This window comes from Falco peregrinus, chromosome 7, assembly GCF_023634155.1.
Source record: "Falco peregrinus isolate bFalPer1 chromosome 7, bFalPer1.pri, whole genome shotgun sequence".
Taxonomy (NCBI): Eukaryota; Metazoa; Chordata; class Aves; order Falconiformes; family Falconidae; genus Falco; species Falco peregrinus.
The window spans coordinates 13,085,030-13,105,613 of NC_073727.1; the positions used below are offsets into that span (position 1 = coordinate 13,085,030).

At 45.8% G+C, this 20,584-nt stretch overlaps 1 protein-coding gene across 3 annotated transcripts in view; it reads left to right on the forward strand.

Moving 5' to 3' along the window:
• The first annotated feature begins 75 nt into the window (after positions 1 to 75).
• Positions 76 to 20,584, forward strand: part of EVA1A (eva-1 homolog A, regulator of programmed cell death) — a 224,410-nt gene continuing 203,901 nt past the window's right edge. Inside the window, exons 1-2 of one of the 3 annotated variants that reach the window (XM_027789182.2) lie at positions 76 to 257; positions 7,493 to 7,562. Coding sequence is in view for 2 of the 3 variants with exons in the window: in XM_055810990.1 (XP_055666965.1) it covers positions 14,127 to 14,226 (100 nt within the window). In the remaining variant the exon portion in view is untranslated. Of the gene's footprint in view, positions 258 to 7,492; positions 7,563 to 14,008; positions 14,227 to 20,584 lie in introns of those variants that run through there. The other 2 variants (XM_055810990.1, XM_055810991.1) reach the window with 2 other exon arrangements.

Here is a 20,584-nt window from a genome sequence, read left to right on the forward strand (position 1 = left end):
GCCTGCGGGGGGCGCCGGGCGCGGGGCGCGGGGCTGGGCCCGCCTCGGCGCCTGCGGGTTTTCCCGCAGCACGGCCTGGCTGTGGGGCAGCACTGTTGATCCTGAGGCCTGTCGTGCTGGGGGGTCTGTGGGGCCATGGCTGGTGCCTGCCATGGGGCTGGGCCCCTGCCCCAAGTGGCACCCTGAATGGCACCCCAAGTGGGACCCCGAACGGCACCCCGAATGGCTGAGGGCCGCGGCTGCCTCCTCACAGTATGGTAGGTGGCAGCAAGAGCAGGCAGCTGGTGCTGGCGCCAAGTGCCCCCTCAAGGGTGGGGAGGAAGCAAAATGGCTCCTTTCACCTCTCGCACTCAAGGAGATTTGGGGTGGGGGAGAAGGACCCAAAAGGAGGACCCGGGAGCACCCCTGGCTATGAAGGAGATTTGGGGTGGGGAGAAGGACCCGGGAGCACCCCTGGCTATGAAGGAGATTTGGGGTGGGGAGAAGGACCCGGGAGCACCCCTGGCTATGAAGGAGATTTGGGGTGGGGAGAAGGACCCGGGAGCACCCCTGGCCATCAAGCAGATGTGGAAGGGGAGAGGGTCCAGGTGCTGTGGGTTGCAATGCTGGAGCTTCCAGTGTGGCACTGGGCTCAGTAGTGGTGTGGAGAATATGGTGCAGGCATGCTTGTGGTAGCTCCTTGGGACATCGGGGGAATCCACCACCGTTTATTACTGCTGCCTTCGCTGATGAAAGTGGTTTTGTGGTTTCTAGAAACACACTCCTGTCTGTTTCCATGATAGAAAGGCTCACCTAATAATTTTTTTCTGGGCCATTGTACACTCTATCCATAATCAGATAACTTGCAGTCCCAGTGTTTTCACCATGATTAGTTTAGATTAGAAAGTATTATATACATTGGTGTTACTTCTAGTATGCTTGTTTCAGTCAGATTTCCTCAGGTATCGGTAGCAGTCTGGATTCAATTAGCAGATACACAGGCACGAGAAAAGTGAAGTTTAAATGCAAAGTGGGGCCCTGTAAATAACATTCCACTGTTTAAACTTTGCAAAGGTTGACTTCAAAATATGCCTGACCTCATCAACTACTTTGATCAATCATGTTGCCTCTGATGTTCCCCCAGCCCCTTTTATTGGTGGCAGCTGACTTTGTAGCCCACCTAAGCCCCCACATTAACAAGAATTATTTTCTACTTTGTGACTGTTTGATTTCTTAACTGTGCTTTAGAAGATGATAGGGTGTGCAGAAGACAAGTTGCAGTATTTCTTGATAATCTGATCTAACACAGGAGTTAGTAATCAGGACGCAGATGGACAGAGGAGGGCACTCTGATCCTTAAAATACAAAAAAGCCCTCGACCAACATTAAACACACCACTTGAGGCAAAGATTCCTTCTCGAGATTTTTTTTTTTTTTAAAGTTCTTGTCATTACCTAAGCACTATTAAAAGGACAGAAGAATATATCTCAGCATGGGTTGTGGGGGTATGAGGAATGGAGCATATAGGGGTAATTCTAATAACTTAATGCTGATTGAAGCAATCCCAAAACAGCTATAAGGAGATGTGTGGGTTACACCTTGGAAAAATGCAGACTTGTGGCTGATGACTGTCTTTAAAGGAGAGAATTGGATGCTTCAGTGTAAAGGAGATATTTCTAACTCCTTCGTTGACCACTGTTGATTGCAGCCTAACAAGACCATCTTGACAGGCTAGAACTGCATTGAGGTCAGGGCTTCCCAAGTTACTGTAAGTGGACCTCACTTCACTTGAGGTGCCCTACAAGGCCCAGCACCCCTGCACCTTGTGTCTAGCTCCTGTGTGGCTTGTTGAGGCATCCCAGCATCAAGGCACTGTTGATTTGCTTGGCTAAGCTGGCCAGGTATGCCCCAGCCATCCATTTTTATAGAGCACAAGTACAGGAGATTATCAAGGTTGACTTGTAGACAGCTGTTTCCTTAGGTTCATCAGTTGTACTGTGTGAGCTTCTTACTCATGGTTGACCCCCTGTTCTTGGGACCCCATGTTCTCTTTTTAGGGACAGCTTTCTTGAGTTTGAAATACAAGGAACTTGGTCTTGAGTGCTGGCATGATCAGCAGCAGAGCGCTCCAGCATGGTGCACAGGGGGGTTTCCCAGACCAGAGGAACCTCATGGGAGCTGAGAGCTGTACCAGCAACACCCAGCTCATGCCTCTCGGCACCTGAGGAGAGCTAGGCAGGGCTAGGAGCAATGTAGCCAAGTGCCCTGCCCCCCTCCCCCATAAAGGAAGCCCTTAAAGAGGGCAAGCAGCCAGAAGCACTGCCATTAGGGCAGCCAAACAGGGCCTGGTGCTGCAGTTTGTACAGAAGGGTGTGCAGGAAGGGTGCTGAGGCCCTGCTAGCCTGACCAGGGAGCAACGGTATCCACTAGACAGAAAACTATGACTTCTTTAAGCTCTGCATCCGTGTCAGCTGCAGCTGCCCAGACAGAGCTCCAGTGGGAGCACATAGCCACGCAGGTGCCAGGCTGCGGAGTATCTGAATCTTCCAGGCTTTTGTGCAAAACCATGTCAGCATGGGCACAGCCTGGGTTCCTCCATGTCCTCTTTATCCCTGGTATTAAACCAGCTGTATAAGTTTCTCTGGAAAGGTTTGAGTGTAGTGGATTGGATTGAAATATTTAAAGAACATGATGGCAGCTCTAGTCTTTCTGGAAGCTTCCCTGTAATGAGACATGGGTTGTTGGTTAGCTTGAGGTGAGTTGACCTTGCTGAAACTTAATAATTGGAGACATCCCAGAACGTTGCTTAAAATAACCTAAGGTGGCAGCCCCTTCTGGCCTGCACAGCTGTTTGTTAAGGTGGCCATCAAGCATCCACAATTACATGTTTTACCTTACTGTAGAGCAAGCAAAGAGGAGCGGGAGAACTGTTCTTCAGACACAGCGTCCTAACCCTGAGCATGGAGAATCGATGGGCTGGAAAATCTTCAGCTCTTTCTGTCAAAACAGCCCCAGGCCTGGGTTGTTTTGGAGCATACATCCTGTGGGAGCCACGCGCGGCTAACCCTGCCAGACCAACCGCATGTTCTCCCTCTGCGTGCGCTTGCTGGAGCAGTGATCGCATCTGCTGCCCTGAGCCCAAGGCTCCTGGCAGGCCTCTGGCAATGGGCATGGCTTCCATGGCACATCACCAGCGTGCTCATGCATGTCTATTTTCTCCCGTTTCCTTTTCTCTTTGTTACATTCCAGCCCTGAAGGATCAATTGGTATTGTTTAACCTTTATGGGAGAAGAAAAGAAGCAGGTGCCAACAATTTCTGTCAGGGTGCAGGTGATGCATGAAATATGAACTGGTCTGTGGGCAGCTTTGCCAGTGCCTCAGTGGATACTGGCCCAATGTTCAGAGTCAGAAGTGTCTTTAATTTCCTCTTGGGCTCTGTGGTGTGTTCAGATCATTGAGAATTTAAGATGTGATGGGCTTTGCAGGATTCTCTTGGGGTTTTGGTCTTGGTTGTGTCCCCACTCCATATTGAGTTTCCTATGGGATGCCTGAGGGACAGCAACACTGGCTTATCTCAGCATTCACAAAACACTCATTTTTCCTAATTTTCTGACTCTGTAACACATTTTTAAGAGGAATTGAATCTAATGTGGAACCGAATGTTGAAAATAATCTAATATGGACTCCAACAGTATGTTGAGAAGACAGGTATAGCGTTGCCTCAGAGGTTATATGAGTGAGATATGAGTTGGGAGGGGTATGAAGAATGTGTGACAAGGCACGATAAGTTCAGTAATTGGTGCCAGAGGCTCTTCCCTTAAGCAGTAAATACTTGGGTCCTCTTGAGTCCTGTATGGGTCCAGATGCCAAGGGGTGTCTGTGTCCCTAAGTTTCTGTAAGTGATGGAGGGTGAGTCTCTGGAGCCATCTTACTGAAAGCCATATAGAAACATCATGAAACAAACAACTCATTATCCAATCTAGGCAGCTCCTTCAGTACTTGTGTCAAACTGAAAGACAACTCTTGGATTGGGGGCATCTACCTCATTCCAGAAATCAGAGGTACTGTCCTTTAGAAACAGTCTGGAACATCTTGAAAACTTACAGAAAGCACTGAGTTGAATGTCTGTATCCTTTTCCCTGAGATGGTTTTTTTAAAAAATAAATCAAAATGGATTATGAACGAAATCCCATTCATCTTGGAAGGCAAGTGTAACCTAAAGACTGATGAGTGAACTCCCAGGTACCTTTACATTTCATAGAGTCAATATTTGTTCTTTCTCCATTTGTAACCCCATTACTCTCTCTAGGTGGGCAGGAGATTTCAAAGGGGGACCATTTCTTTTTCTTGATTAATGCATTAATGCTAGGTGGTTTGTCATAGTAAATTATACCTACTATCACAACCTGCTCATGCAAGAGAAAAAAGAAGATAAAAATTTATGACCAAATTGCTCAGAGTCACAGTTTCTTACTATTTTAAACAAAGCAAGCCAACTTCTGCTCTTCATTACTGTGTGAACAGTGACAAAACTGAGGGGAAAATGTGATCCCATATCCTTTGTTTTGCAAAACCCCTTTAGAAATCATAACATTAATTTCCACTGCACTGGTTCAACTGCGTGCCTTATTATTGCATGAAGATAGGTGGGAGACAGAAAGTACTGCTTCATTTTATGTCTCACTTAGCTTCCCCTGGCTTCACAGCAGGGCTTTCACCTGAGAACCAGCCTTCACAAGCTTTGCGTCTCTGCCACCTCCTCCACAGAAGCAGCAGCCGCTATGGACACTTGCTTCCTAAACCAGCTGAAGAAGCCCTCATGTCTCCTAGGTATTCATAATATTATTTGTGGCAATCTTCTTTTGGTGAAAACCAAACTGCCTCAAATCAGCACTTAGGACTGGGACTCTTTTTAATGAACACAGCTGCTTTTCCTTTAATGTCAGAAGGTAGTTTTTGCAGCGGGAGGACTATATGGAGGCTAGTTGGTGTGCTGTGTTGCGGTAGATTCAGTGAGCTGAAAATAAACTATTTTACCTGTCACTGCAAAAAAGGAGAAGGTGATTTGGCTAGTTGTGTATGCCCAAGATGGCGCTGGCAAGTGAAGCAAGAAATTTTCAGCAATGTAGTAATAAATATGAAAGATACTCCATGGGCAACAGCATCTCAGGTTGGGAATGACTAGGGAAGGGCTGTGCATGAAATAGCAGCCAGGGGATTACTGCAGAACAAGGTAGAGAACAAGCACCAGAGTGACAGGCAGGGGAAGACTGGGAGGGTGATGCTGGCTTGTCAATCTATTGCAAAGTACTGGTCCAGCAAAAATCCAGAAGGGCTTGAAAGCTGAGTGGGCTCTAGTCCCTTTTTACCTCAGCTGAGGTGTTTCTGAGGCAAGTTACTTTTGTATAGAAATGCCACCTTTTATACGAGGCTGATGCAGATTCCCATTGCTTGCAATCCCTAAGCTAATGATTAGCATACACACACAGCTCTGCACATAACAGTGCTTTCAGTTCAGACAGTGCCTAGCCTGGTGAACGCAGACATTTGCAAATCTCTTGTAAGCTACTGTATAGTCTCCTTCCTTCCTCTGCTTTCTTTGTATATGGCCCAGTAAGTAACGTCACTGCATTAGGTATTAGCGATGTGTCTTTGAGCCAGGTGCCCAGAGACAACGAATGCAGTAAAATTTCAGTATGAGCTTTCTTCAGTGGGAAGTATCTCTTACCCTAGAAACAAGTTAACTGGAGTTCCCTGATGCTAGTATTGTGGCTACAGAGTGCAAAGGTTTGAATGGTTTGAACTTCAGTGTCTTTGGAAGTTCCTTAGGCTGTTTTAGATTGGATAATCCAGCACTGTCTGCAATGCCCAGCACACCTGGACTGTGTCACTGGGTAGTCTCTTGAGACTGTAAAACTAATAACTGACAATATTGTTGTCCTGAGTACTTAAATGCATGTGGAAGCATACAGTTACTCCTGAAATAGTCCTTTCAAACAGAAAAGAGTAAAAAAAGCAGAAGAAAATGTATTTTTAAGCACATGTGAAAGGAGAATATAAACCTGTTCTTCATGCAAATGGCAGACCTATTCCATTGTTGAATTTGCACTGAGGCCAGTGAATTTACACTTGGGATTAATTTTACCCATTCAGCAGAAAGGCATTTCCTCTGATTCCCTTTGATTTCTTACCAGTTTGTGATCTGTGAGCCAGACTTTTTTTGTGTGATTTTCTGTCTGTACAAAAATGAGGGAAATACCCTGTGCCCCTAGGCAAAGATAAGCCTGAGGCGAAAGCTGATCTGTCCGTGTTATGCTGGAGATTTGCTTGCTATATGTTCCTCACATGTTCTTCAGCTCTGCCTTCTGTTAGACCTGTCCTTTAATATAGAGAACATGAGCAAGTATTAAGCTTCAGTGAAATTGGTTTTCTGTAATCTAGAATTGTTCAAATCCATCCATGATCAGAGACATGAGGATGGGAGGGACTTAGAGAGATGTGTTGTTGGTTCACTGTCACAGGAGAAGATAGTCCTGGCCCTGAACCTGGGGAGCCAATAAGATTTTTTCATTGACTTCACCAGTTCAAACTTGAGTGCAGTTTATACTGGATGCCCCTGTAGGAACGGTCTATCCTGCTAACCGCTGTAAATCGATGGGAGCATGGCGGGTAGCAGCCTGGGCTGTAGCTGTGCTGGAGTCTGGAGGTAGGACTGCAGGAGGCACTGTCATTCCTGGGCAGCTCCAATCAGGCATGCCTAGGTAACAAGATGGAGAAGATGCTGTAACACTGGCAGACAGTGCCAGTCTGCCCTGTGGGTCCAAGGTTATTTATTTGGTTCTTAGCCCATGCCACTGTGTCTTCGCCATGACTATTAAGAACTTCTGAAACACTGGTGAGTCTTTTAGCACACACCATCTGGCCATGTTCCAGCTATGAAGCTCCAAAGCAGGATTCCTTCCTACCTGTTGGGAGTAGCCCAAGTCCCTGCCAACTCCCAAGCCATGCTCAGGAATTGTCTGGATGCCAGGTGGCCTATGTCAAAAGTGTGCCAAGGACTAGTCCAACAGGTAGCTGTAACCAGATGGGTTGCAGTGCCTGTGTCCACACCCTTGCTTGGTTCCGCTTATTACTATAGACGTGGATGTTATGCAAAGGCTTCATGGCTATACTTGAAAATGTAGTTTTTGGGAAGGAAGATCTTTGGCAATGAAAATGGCTTTCCCAACCTAAGTGTCTAATGTGAGTTATAACAGTAGTTGCTATAAGGATGGGGTGTGATTGTGTGTAGAGGATGTGTGTCCATGAGGGACAGGAGGATCTGGGGGAGTGCTGAAGGTCTCTTTTGTTGTTCTTCAGCTATTGCGCTTGCATGCCCTCAAGGTGGAGTCCACAGTACTAGTGAGGTTTGGGGTAGGTGCCGGTAGTATCATTTTAAGTATCATTTTAAGGTTGAATATTGAGATTATTCCTGGTTTGTATCAAATTGCATCATGGCATGTTTCTTTCACAGGACAAGCAGAGAACTTCCAGATGAGTAAATCAGAGCAAGAGTTCTGGTTCCTGTGGAAATGAACAACAATGTAAGTTATCTGTGAGGGTTGGTAGTATAACGGGAAACAAAAGGGACACAGTGGAGATCAAGATTAAAAGGAGTCTGTAGCCTGAAGTGACTCTCTTACCTACACAGCAGCAGGATAGAGACAATTCTCCCTTGGTTACCATAGGTGAGATAATAGAAAAAACATACCCCTGCTCACATTGAACAATCTGGGATGTCTCTGGTCTTCAAAGCAAAGACCATCTAGGTCAGAGGTAGGTATCTGCAGGTGTAAAATTCATCCTCTTATCTAACAAGCACTCTTAGAGAGCTACAGAGTATACTAAAGGAAAGATAGCAGTCGCAAAAGAAAGCCAGTACGTACTGTCATCCAATTGATGGAGAAATCTTCCCAGGAATACTGTTAGAAGAGGACTAATGAGTCAGGTCAAGTGGGAAAAGCGTTTCATCTTACAGATAAAAGACAGTGCATGTCCTGAAGGTCTTGGTGAACTTCAGGGTCTCAGCTGGGTGCTGTATGCCCACATAGCAAAAAATCTCAGGGAACAACATCCAAACAGGCAGGACAGATGAAACACAGGGAAAAGGAAGGATCCAATTCACAGCTGAGGAACTTTGAACCTTGAAATTCTTGTCTCTTGAAATCCTTATGGGACTCACAGGGGAGTACAAAGATGAAGATGATTCCATATCCCTGGAGTTCTAGTACAGTGATTAATCCAAGAACATCCTGTACACAAGGCGCCAACTAAATCCAGTCAGATATCCCCAGATAAAGCACCAGACTGTACAGTATCCTCTTACATAGAACATGGCATCACTATACTGAGGAGGATGCTAGCTGAGAGAGGTTTCAACATCAATTACTTGGTGCAGACACAAGGAGAAAGTTTTCTGCTTTGTTGCAGGTCACTTTGTAGTCTCTAGATATTTTATTTTTGACATTTTTGCACATTGGAGGATTTTGCATTACTCTGTACATTTCCCAATGTTTTAGTGGGGTAAGTGCATCAATTAGGTCCTTTGCTCTACATGTAATTATGTTAAAGCAACACTCTCACTCCAAACCTGTCCCAGTATGGAGCAAAGTCCCCCAGGTTTGTATTTGTTTTGTAAACTGGTGTGATTGAATGATGCAAAATGTGAAAACTTCAAAGGCTTATCAGTTTGAATATTCTGCACAGCTGTTGTTTAACATTGAATATGAACGCAGGGGAAGATTTTACTTGTGAGATGCTTGGTGTTGTATTGCAAAACTACATTATGTGAAGTCCTGTGCCTTCAAATTGATGAAAGCAAACAGCACTTACTTCCATGAGTAACCCCATCTGTTTCTGTAAGACACTCTAAGGGGAAAGATTAGGGGAAAAAAAAGAAGAGCAAAGAGCTGTACTATGCTGGGAAGCTTTGCTATTTTATATTTGAAGCTCTGTCCACACAGTTTAGATATATTTCTGTAGGTAAAAATGCACAGATACTTTGTCACAGAATCACAGAGTCACAGAATGGTCGGGGTTGGAAGGGACCTCTGGAGATCATCTAGTCCAACCCCCTGCTAAAGCAGGTTCACTGAGAGCTGGTTGCACAGAGTTGCATCCAGGCAGGTTTTGAACGTCTCCAGAGAAGGAGACTCCACAGCTTCTCTGGGCAGCCTGTCCCAGAGCTCTGGTCACCCTCAGAGGAAAGAAGTTCTTCCTCACATTCAGGTGGAACTGCCTGTGCTGCAGTCTGTGCCCGTTGCCCCTTGTCCTGTTGCTGAGCACCTGGATTCATTCTAGGTATTTGGTGATCTCGATTCATTCTAGGGCTGATTTTTGGTAATGCTTTCCTGTTTTTCACTAACCCTGCACCACTGCCCTCTACCTTGCTGACTAAACCATCAACAGCTTGAAGAAGGGCTGCTCAGTAGAAAAGCCAGACCAGGATTAGCTTTCAGCTAGAGAACCATATGTAGGGTTGAAGCCATTTGTTTATACAGTCACAAGCAGGTTTATTTGTACAAATGTGCTAGGACTGGCCTTGCTTTCTGAACCCTAAAGAGCCTGGCCCTGTCCTCTTGACACTTGCCCTTAAGATACTGGTAGACACTGAGAAGGTCCCCTCTCAGTCTTCTTTTCTCCAGGCTAAACAGCCCCAGGTCTCTCAGCCTTTCCTCATCAGGGAGATGCTCCAGTCCGCACATCATCTTTGTAGCCTTCCGCTGGCCCCTCTCCAATAGTTCCCTGTCTCTCTTGTTATTATTTTATATTCATTTACAAGGAGGCAATGTGGCCAAGTGGAAAGAGCCCTAACCAGACGTAAAGACTGAAAGTGTTTACGTTTTCCTATATATGACAGTTTCCCCTGGCTGACCTTGAAAAAGTAGTGACCTCAAACATATGACTGTACTTCACCCATGTGTGAAATGGCAGAATGCAACAGTGGTCTTTTGGGGAGTGCTTTGAGACCTTATGGAAAAAACGGGAAGAAGTAATATTACTAGGGTTCAGCAAGCAAGGCTAGTCCTAGCACATTTGTACAAATAAACTTGCTTGTGACTGTATAAACAAACATGGCTTCAACCCTACATATGGTTCTCTAGCTGAAAGCTAATCCTGGTCTGGCTTTTTTACTGAGCAGCCCTTCTTCAAGCTGTTGATGGTTTAGTCAGCAAGGTAGAGGGCAGTGGTGCAGGGTTAGTGAAAAACAGGAAAGCATTACCAAAAATCAGCCCTAGAATGAATCGAGATCAGCAAATACACATGAAACTGGGAGTCAATCTAACTGAGTCCATTCCTGATTACCATTTATAAACTGGGTGATGTTGGGTGACAAAACTGGATGACAAATTGCTTCACTTATCAGTGCCTCAGTTTCCCCAGTTACAGTTGCACTTAACTGCTTTTAAAGAACTCTGGGAATTTGCATGTGTGTTTCAGACATTATGGGTTTATGTATAGCAGAAGGATAGGCTCTGCAAGAGACAGGAGTATGGGAGGAGAAAGAACAGCGCACTTAAGTATCATAGTCAAAAAGGATAACTGAGGTACAGTTCTCAAGCATCCTGGACTAAAGCCAGGTTGGGATTCAAGTGCCTAACTTATGGTTTAGCTGTGACTGGAGAAGTACCCCAGGAGGTGGGACTGGTTTGTGTGTCTTGGTGCTGAGTGGCTACAGCACTGGTTTCTGCAGGGGAAGCTGAGGGGTGCTGACCTCAGGCCTAGGCTCTGTGTATGTAACCAGGTGCTATGGACTTCTTCACTTCTTAAGCTGGACATATAGACCCCATGTGCTTTTTGCTATGAGCAGGAAAGTATTAAAGTCCAGCTCAGACACAAGGCTCTGTGTCTTCCAGAAGGACAAAGCGTTTTTAAGTACACCCAAATGATGTATGTAAAAAAAAAAGTACTCATTCTCCATAGTTACTCTGTGAGAGAAATAAACCAAATAATCATTCCTCCAAGCTAAGATGTATTGCTGAACTGCCTCAGAACTGGCCTATTCCTGCTTCTGGGTGGCTTTGGGGACAAGTATCATCATCTGCATTATTACCTGTCCCCAGGAGACATATTTAAAGCATGGCTGGATTTCAAGGGCTGTTACTCCAAAAAACAAAAGGCCATATTGGTGTCCTCTTGATTCATGTTTACCCCATGAGACTGCTCATGGAGAGAGGCCATCCTTTGTCTGTGCTGCAGTTGGGACAGGTGGCCTCTTTCCGTTTGAAACACACAGCTGATGTTCCCACATGCCCTAAGGAATAAGGGCATTATGGAGATGGGCTTTAACTGAATTGTCTGTTTCCCAAAGACGGATCTATCTATCTATCTATCTATCTATATTCCTTTGTATATATATTTTATTTTTTCCTCATCAAGAGCTGCTTTCCTTTTGGAAGGCATCTTTACAAACTTGCTTAAATACAAAACCTTCACATTACACTGATGTAAACTTCTTCCCCTCTTCTTTGACTTTATTAGCAATGACCTAAAGGGCTGCTCAAGCACACTTCCCATGTTTAGCCTTAAACTCTTTGTCACCAGATTTTTTTCCTTCCTCATATACTGAGTCAGCCAAACCTAATTACCCTTTAATCAGTAAAATCAACACCTGCTAACAGGGTGGGCTCTTTTCAGCAAATAGTGCTTCCCTTTTCCAGAGCACTGATAAATTTCCAGGGACCCTATTGTTTCTTTGTCCTGCTGATAAGGATCTTTGATTGCTAATCTGGTAATGGGTATGGTTATCTCTTGCCTTTAAGGCGATAGTGGTGAATCTTCCCCTTGGCAAGGGTTGCAGAAATAAGTGAGACAAGATTTATATATAGATGCTAGGAGCCAAACGTCCTGATCTTTTCTCTTTAAAACTTAAGTCAAAGCTGGAAAGTATGGGTCAGAGAGGTCTGACATGTGAATTAAAGTCTCAGGTGAAATGAAGAGTAAGGCAGCCCATAGAAGCTCCTAGTCTTTGATCTTGCTTAATCAGCCATCTGCAAAAAGTAAAGGTGGCCGGATTGTCTGCAGGGAGGGACTGGGACTGGATTGTACAGAGCCTGGTGGACCTCAGGGTATGTCTGTGCTGTGAGGTCTACCCAGAGCCACCACTGTCCTTGAGAGGAGACTCATCTGTACCTTCACTGTAGATCCTCAGTGTGTGAAGAGCTGTTTGTGGGAAGGAGGGGTGCTTAGATGCAATTCAGGCCAGACCAGCCTCTTGTTCACATGGTCTGGGTGAATGGGTCATGGACAGGATTTTTGCTCAGATTCAAGATTTCCCATGCTACCCTCATCCTCAGCGTGGCTGGCAGGAGATTGAGCAAATGGCAGTATGGACAGAAAGCCAACAGGGCTGCGGGACTTACAGCTGTCCTTGAGGTTGGCTTCTAGCACACAGATTGTCCCAGGACAGATTTCTGGTGGAAACAATGACTGTGGTGTTCATGGCAGCACTCTTGAAAATATCTTTCACATATAACCTGACAGCCAGTCTGATTTTCATCTGAGAACAGCTGAAACATTGTTAGACATTTCAGCATTAGAAACTCTATAAGCACTCTCAGCTCTGAAAAAAAACCTACTCCCTTTGGGCTGAAGTCTCTTATACTTGTTTTCAGTCTAAGGTGAATGTCTTTGGGAAGTTTCACTTCATTCCATGTGGATGAACAAGACAGACGAGTAAAAGCCAGCTTTGGTTTTCCTTGGATGTTCCCACGGAGGTTATTTTTGCTGGATAGAATCTGCAGCTTTGTTCAGGAGCTGTACACATGCCTGGCTACATCTCGCCTTCCCTAGCAGCCCCACACAGAGCTGCTCCATAGGTTTGTATAGGTGTATACACAGGCTGCTAAATGGCCAGTGTTGGCTTTGCCTGTGAAAACTATCCCCCGCTTTCCCACACTGACACTCAGCCTCTGCTCTAGCCTAGATATGTTGGTTATGTCCATTATTTGTCTGCAAACCTGTGCCTGAGCTGCAGCTAACACTGATGGCTGAAGCTCAGGATCTCCTTCCTGTACCCAGGGAGAACAGGGTCTGCCACTCCAATCCACCTCTGTGTCCCAGCACTCAGCTCAGCTCTTCCAAGTTAGCATGGATGACTTGATGCTGCCAGAGTATGGATGAAGATCAGGCGGGATCAAGTACTGGATGTACTTCCAGGTGAGCTGAAACCTTCCTTTAACTCTGTAGGGTGAGTAGTGCTTGAGTAAGCAGCTAAGGCCATGCTAGTTGCAGGTTAAAGTAATTGCTATGGAAGGGACAGGTCTCCTGGGTCTGAACGCCACAGGTTAGGATCTGCATGAAAATCCTCTGTTGAGTTTGATGGAGGGGAGAGGGGTCCAGTGGGATACAGGGAGCCTGGCATAGCTGGCTGCTGTCTAAAGGAAAGAGGATTTTGGATATGTGGGCTGACACCAGTCCCAGCCCTGCAGGGAGATCCAGGAGGGGTTGATTCCTGGGCCTGTGCAAAGTCTCTTCCGTTGTAGGATCACTCTCAACAGTGGACACAGCTGAAGGATTCTCCTGTCACCAGCCTGGCAGGACACCACTGCTCACAGTAATGTCAGCAGCAGCTACAAACACCCATCACTCCAAAAATCTGTGTGAATTCAGGCACTTTGTTTTGGGCTCCCTCCTTTGAAAATACTGCCCATCCTTCTGTCCATCTGTCTGCACCAGAGAGACAAGATCCCTGGGTATCTAAATTAACAGCAACAGGGCTTCTCCAAACCAGCCCCCCGGCACACACACACACCCCCGCCCCGACTCTCCCCACTAACAGCTTGCAGTGGCACTGCTGGACAGCTGCACAGTCATTGTCTGCAGCAAATTTGGGTGAAGCGGTGGCTTTTAGGACCCTGGGACCTCCGCCAAGGCTCAGGTAGGTCTGTCTCATTCGTCAGCCTCCCTCAGCCGGGATTCATTCACTCCCAGGGATGTGTGTGTGTGTGTGTGTGTGTGTGCTGAGCGCTTTTCCCTTCCCGCTGCTGGCTGTGATCCTTCCAAGCAATGGGACTAACATTGTTCTCCGGGCAATGAGGAGTACTGGACTGGGACAGAAAGCACTTTCCTTTTCTCTGGAAGTAGAAAAGCTGTGAGGATACTTAAGGATGTGCTGGCCAGATGTGTCTCCCACCTCCACCTTCCTCATAGGACTCATGTGCTTGACAGCTTTCAGCAACTTTGCTAAGACTTCTGCAGACTTCTCAGGTAGGGGAGAAGCGCTGATCCCTTGTGTGCTGGACGGCTGCCTATGGATCGGAGCTCTTCTTACAGGGCTCAGAGCAGCTCGGAAAGTGGATGTGAGCAGATCTAGGGTAGTTATGTCGGGAGTAATTTTAATCTTTTAAAAATAAGCCGATTAAAAGCATCTTCTGTAAGAGGATTTTGAGTTTGTTAAAAGCCTTTCTCAATAACCCTTAGTAAAACTATTTCAGCAGAGTTCGAGTAACTTTGGGAACAAGGAAGGGAATAGTGTTAACTCATTTAAGTTTGTAGCAGGTTTTGTGCTGTTTCTCTGAGGAGTGAAAAGAGCTAGATTAGCAGACTGGGGAGGTCTAGGATATAAATTAAAGCTAACATAGCAAGACCCAATTATTTTGTAGTGGGCCAGGTTCCCCTCCTCTTAATGTACAGCTTCCGATCATTGTAAAAGCCCCAAGCTGAGATAAAGGAGATGTTACATGCACAGAATAAATTATATTCTGAGCCTATGCTTACTTAAGCCGGGAGAAGAAATTTCTCATTTCTAAATAATCTGAATGGAAAAATATTTTGAATTGTGCATAGCCAGTAAATAGAGAATACTTTGAAGGTATGGAGTCCCATGTAAATTTTATAACTATGTACAGCTGCATCAGTCACTGTAAAATTACCTTGCTGCTTCTGTCCTTTGTGGATGTGCATGTGGATCAGAGAAAATATAGATCTCATTTTACAGTTGAGCAGGGTTGATTAGTTTGCTCAGGAATGCCTAGTGAGGGTCATTTTGCTTTTGGGGTATTGATTCTAATTTTGGGTCTTAGTGTGAAGAACTAGTCTGGCATATTCTTTAGGTGTGTGTTGCAAAACTCTTGTAGTGGATAAGAGCTGCTAATTATAGTTAAAAGTGTCATTTGCAAGAGCTGAGTCTCACTAGACTTGGGTTTCAACACACCACAACACTGCTGCTCACTCCTGGGAGTGCGTGTGTCTGCGTGCAGTGAGAGGTTTGTGTTAGAAAGGAGGAGCCTGGGGGGGAGGGGGGAGAATATACACACTAGCTTGAAGTCTTAATGTAAATTGAAGGGGGCTGACTTGCTTGTGATTCAGTCTCCTTTGGAGGCAGATCAGTCCTGGGGGCTGCCATTCAAGGCAGGTCTGCCTCTGAATGGGAAGGACTGAGGCATTTCCGTGTTTCTGGTGTGTTTTTATCACTTTCTTGGCATTGAGCTTTCTCTATGCTCCTCCTTGCAAACAAGTTAATGAAGAAGGGGGTGCACGGAGCAGGCACAACAGGAGCTAAAGCTGCAATGGGACAAGTTCTAGTCCCTCTGAAATATAAAGGTTGTCCCAGCCAGGCTAAATTGCTAAGCATTAAAATGTACGAAAGCGTCCCAGAGCAAGGGTATTTTAAAATGTGGGTATACAATACAGCCAGAGCAATGGAAGCAAATTCAACAGGCTTTGGTGATGCTGGCGGGAGATGGGCCGGGGGGGGAGATGCTGTTGTTTTGAAAAATGGATAAGGTTGCTGATAACAAAATCATGTTTCCTGCAACATCCAACTGTACTGTTATACTTTGGGAGGAGTAGTTTAAAACCCTGTGTGCATGCATGGTGAGGCTGTACTCTGAAGCAGGGTCTGTAATCCCAACAGCACAATCTCCCATGAGTTTCCACAATTGTTGAAATCTTCTGCCAGATCCAAGCTATGTTTCCTGATAGCAGCTTGGCAAATGTCCCCAGTCTTGTTGGACTGACCGTACCTTGCAGCACAGGAAACATGGTTTGCCACAGGAAAGGGTTGTACCCAGTGTGTAGCAGCTCAGATATGGTTTTGTAAGTTATGGAGCTGGGTAGCCACAAGGTGAAAGGGGGTAGGAAAAGGCACAGCATTGCCCAGATCACACCTTATGTTCCCCCAATGCATTTTGCAAAGACCCCATTCCTCTCCCTCCAATGCCTGAGGGTACCATGTGTGAGTGAAGGCACAATGGCCCAGATAACTTATGGAGCACGTGGTTTGTTACTGTTACCCCTATATATGAATTGTCAGCTGGCATGAGGAATGAAAGGGACTAGCCTGTTATCATAATTTGACCGTAATGTTTTCTGGCTACTTAAATTTTCTGTGCTACAGAGTGTTCTAGGTTCTTCCCAATGTGGCTGGAATTGAGCAAGTGAAAGTCTCTGGGGAAACCAAAGCTTTACCATATGACATCCCATGTAGCAGTGGTGGATCAAAAACATAAATTGTCTGCATCCCAGGGAGATGAATGGATTTGTATTGCTTATTGCTGCTGAGGAATGCAAGGCTTGCTGGGTCCTATAGAGGTTTCTGCAGGAGTTCGACTGTTGCCCGCATGCTGCAGGGAGATGACACAGCTCATTGCGATGTAAGGGCTTTTCCAAGTTCCAAATACCAGTACCGTCCAGAGAGAGCAGCAGATGCTCTTTGGAGAAGAATATTTTTTTTTAACTCAGCTCCGTAGACCTTGTTCAGCCACAAAGCTTCACTGGCTTCTCAGCTTGGTTCAGCTCAGCACTACCAGGGAGGTGCTGCTGTTAGTGATAGGTCACAGCCTTTTCGTGGTGGGCCAGAGTGCATAGATCCAGTCCTGAAAAGAAACAGCTTAGGGATGGTCAGTCGTAAGCTCTAAGTAGATCACAAAGAGCACTGATCTTACTCTCACACTGCCCCTATGCATTAGGACTGGCCAAAAGACTTACCAAGAATTGCAAACCCACCCATGTCCTACTCACTGCTCCCAATATTCTCCCACTGGCTGGGTCTTCAAGGTGTGTGTCTCTTGGCTGCAGGAAGATGTCTTTCTTACATAGGTTATGGCAAGGCACCCTGAGGGAGTGCCCAGAGGTGTGGTGAGCTGAGGCAGTCATGGGAAAGCACAGGTAGAGCTGGTGGGGATCTCTGTCATCTCTGCTCCCAGGCCTCTGAGCACATGGTCTCACACTGTGACTCCATCCCTCCTGTTTGAACAGCTCAAACACCACAATGTGAACATGATGAGTGCGTGTCCTGCTGGGGACTTGTGCAATCTGAGATGTAAGAATTAAAATTCCTTTTAAGTGAAGTATTTGAACTATGTGAAGAGTTTTGAAGTTGTCTTCTTTAATAGTTCTTTAAACATTGATGTTTGCGGGAGGGTGTTGGGGGTAGGAAGTGGGTCCTTGGGGAGAGAGTGGAGTTATCAGGCACTTTGCAGCCACTTCTTAAGAAGGCCTGGACTTTTTCTCTGTGGCTGCTTGTAGTATGGGCTCTTGATCTAATCTCATTCTGTGATCAGTTCTTGTGCTCAAGACTGTTTGAAGGCTTAGGACCTAGTGTCTTGATGTGTCGCATAGCCCTTATGTTCAAGGTGACACTTGAAGGCTGTGATGAGGTGTGAGGTAAGAGGCTGGTCTTTTGAATCTCTGTGCTTTAACTATAAACCCTTAATCTAATCTCAGTCCTAGCAATGAACTCTCTGAAATCCCTGCTGGCTGATAAAACTTCACCTTTGTTTTAGCCCTTTTCTGTCTGTGGTGGGTGTCCAAGAGAAAGTAATATCCTTGCCCTGCGAGAGGAAGCTATGCCACGGCTCCTCTGCATAGGCTCTGGGAGGCAGTGATCCATGTGCAGTGCATAGAGCTTGCTCCTTAGGGGGACTAGGTTAATGAAAATGGGGCCAAAATTAGTCATTGGTACTAACTTAAAATGCAGGCATTGAAAGCTGTCAAAAACTTAGTCAACAGGTATTGCTCGTTTCCTGTGTGGTGTCTCTAGCTCCAGCCATGGGGTTCCTGTCTCTGAAGTTAGTCATGCAGACACATGTTGAATTCTACTCTGCCCACTGCCAGCCAAGGTGACCATTTAATTTCCAGCTGCATACCTGCAGGGAATTAGGCTTATGTAATTATGATGCTGTGCTCCAATTCTCCTCAATAACTTTCCCATTCATTAGCTAATTTCAAGCACATTGGGCAGAAAGGTAGTGGCATCAGATCTATGTGATTGCTGTGAGTTTCATGTTAGTGGAGATGGGTCCCTTCACTGTTGCCACAGTGCAGAAAAGGTTGTGCTGTGAACTCAACCACTTGCAGACATAGAGAATCCCCTGTAGGGACCTAAGCCAAAACCATAGGTTTCTAGGCATGGAAATAGCTTTGATGGGAGCTCATGCTTTTTCTGACACAGAAGAACCCAGCTGCAGGACATAAAGTTGTAGGAATAACAGCCCCAGAAGTGCTACTCCCCCTGGGCCTGCTTTAATATTTATGTTCTTTGCATCATATTTGGCACAAGTTGGATGTGAGCAGCACTTTGCTTAAGGGAGCTGATCCGGCATCGAGCCAGATGAATACTGATAACTCCCATCCACACCCTACAGGTGAGCCCTGGGTAGCTTTTGGGACCTCTTCCGAGAGGCTTTTCCTGGCTTTGAAAGCACAAAGATATTTTTTGTTGTTGGTTGTTTTTTTTCCCCCTTTTCCCCAAGAATGGCAGGTTTCAACGGAAAGCTGCTTTTGCCACATCCCTGCTAATTGGCTCAGTGTGTTTGTTTGAGCTGATGAGGGCTGGAGTTGGGAGGGGAAAAGCACTTCTCCCTGATTGCATTTAATCGGTCCATAATAAAGGCAATTTGTTTGACAAGTCCATTCACCAAATTATCACCAAAATCTACATGCTAACAGCTTCTGAATGGCTAACAGCTCTGAATGGGTCGATGGTGTCAAGGGGGCTCCGGGATTTCCATGTGTTGAAAGCTGCAGGCTGTAAAAAGGGGATTTTCAAGAGAAAGGCAGATACAATTTCTCTTCCAGTGTGGTGGTGTAACTCAGTAATGAGGTTTGTGCTTTTGACCCCAGGGACAGATATGCTTTACACTTCGTTTAAAGACTGGGCCAAACCCAGGCCACCCCTATACCTTCTCTTGGTGAAGGGCTCTGAGTGATGAGGTTGGAGGGACCTCAGGCTGCTGCTTGAAGAGGTCCTTGCCCCAGGCAATGTTTTCCTCCTCAGCTGGAGGTCGTACATGCCAAGCCATCAATCACAGCTGTGTGGGCTGCAGTTTGGCTTGCTGAGGGACATCTGTGCTGGGGTTGAGAAACTCTCCTTTGCAGAGGTAAGAAAACCCAAAATCTCATCAAAACCACTGTTGGCCTCTTCTGGTAATGTTGTTGTGCATTGTCTGGTAATGATGTGGCTGCATGATGAGCTGTAGGAGATGGGTCTGGGGAGCTGAGAGGGTGGCTGGGTCTGGCAGCCATGGCAGAGCGGTTCTCACAAGGTTTTGTGTCATGTCTGTCTGTCAGTGAGAAGCAGTCTAAAGACCTCAGAGAGCTGAGAGATGTTGGAGGAGGAAATCGGGGGGGGTGTGTGTCCAGTGCCAGTTCTGCTGCTGTTGGGAGAGGAGGAGAAGCTGTAGCACAGAAGCTGGGACTATTTCAGTGCCTTAGTGAGTTGTTCCAGTTTTTCAGCAGGGATGCAGCTTTGTGGGCATCAATATACCACATTAAGCAAAGATGTAAGTGTCTATGCACTGCTGTCCTGAGGCCTGCTCCAGAAGACACTGTGTATTTCCCAACAGTTGTGACGATAGTGCTGTGAGGGCTTGCTGACTCTTAAAATGTTCAGTTTACTTTTACTGATAGTCGAGGGCACCGAACTGAGTTTCAGGAAGAGAAACACGTGTTTCCAATTCTGTGTGTTTGTGGTCCTGGGCTGTGACTAGAGGTGTTGCTGTTACTGCTGCAAAAAAACAGTGGCAGGTCTGTATTTGTGGTGCCAGGGAAAGAAGGCACTGTTGGGGAGGGATGGATGGGGTTGCTGTGCATGCCAGGATGTCTCATGAGGGGTCCATGTGAAACCTCATGTAGGGAATGACTTCAGCCTCCAGAGCTGTATGTATGCATCTGGCTCATGTCATACGGAAATCCACTGTTTTAGTCATCAGAGCTGTCAGCAAGAGCCAAGAGACCTCAGGGATCCCAATGTCTGTGATGACTGACAATGTTTATATAGTATCTTCTAATTGCAATGACCCAGAAACTGATCCACTGATGCAAACTTTTGTCAGTACCAGGAACACTTTAATTAGTATTGTTAAAAAAAAAATAATCTGCTGTGGTAATTTTAATCACTTCAGAGTATCCCAGGTTATCAGTACCCACTAGATGCACAACCTATTTGAGGAAAATGTCCTTGCAGCATTCTTCCTTTGCCTGCATGTTGTTAGGGATACAAATGCTGCAGAATTAAAGAAAACAACTGTTTCATGTCCTCAGGTGAAAATCGTTCCCTGATTTAAGACACTGTGAAAGCAGATTTTATATAGAATAGTTTGGTCAATTAAAAAAAAAAAGTGGG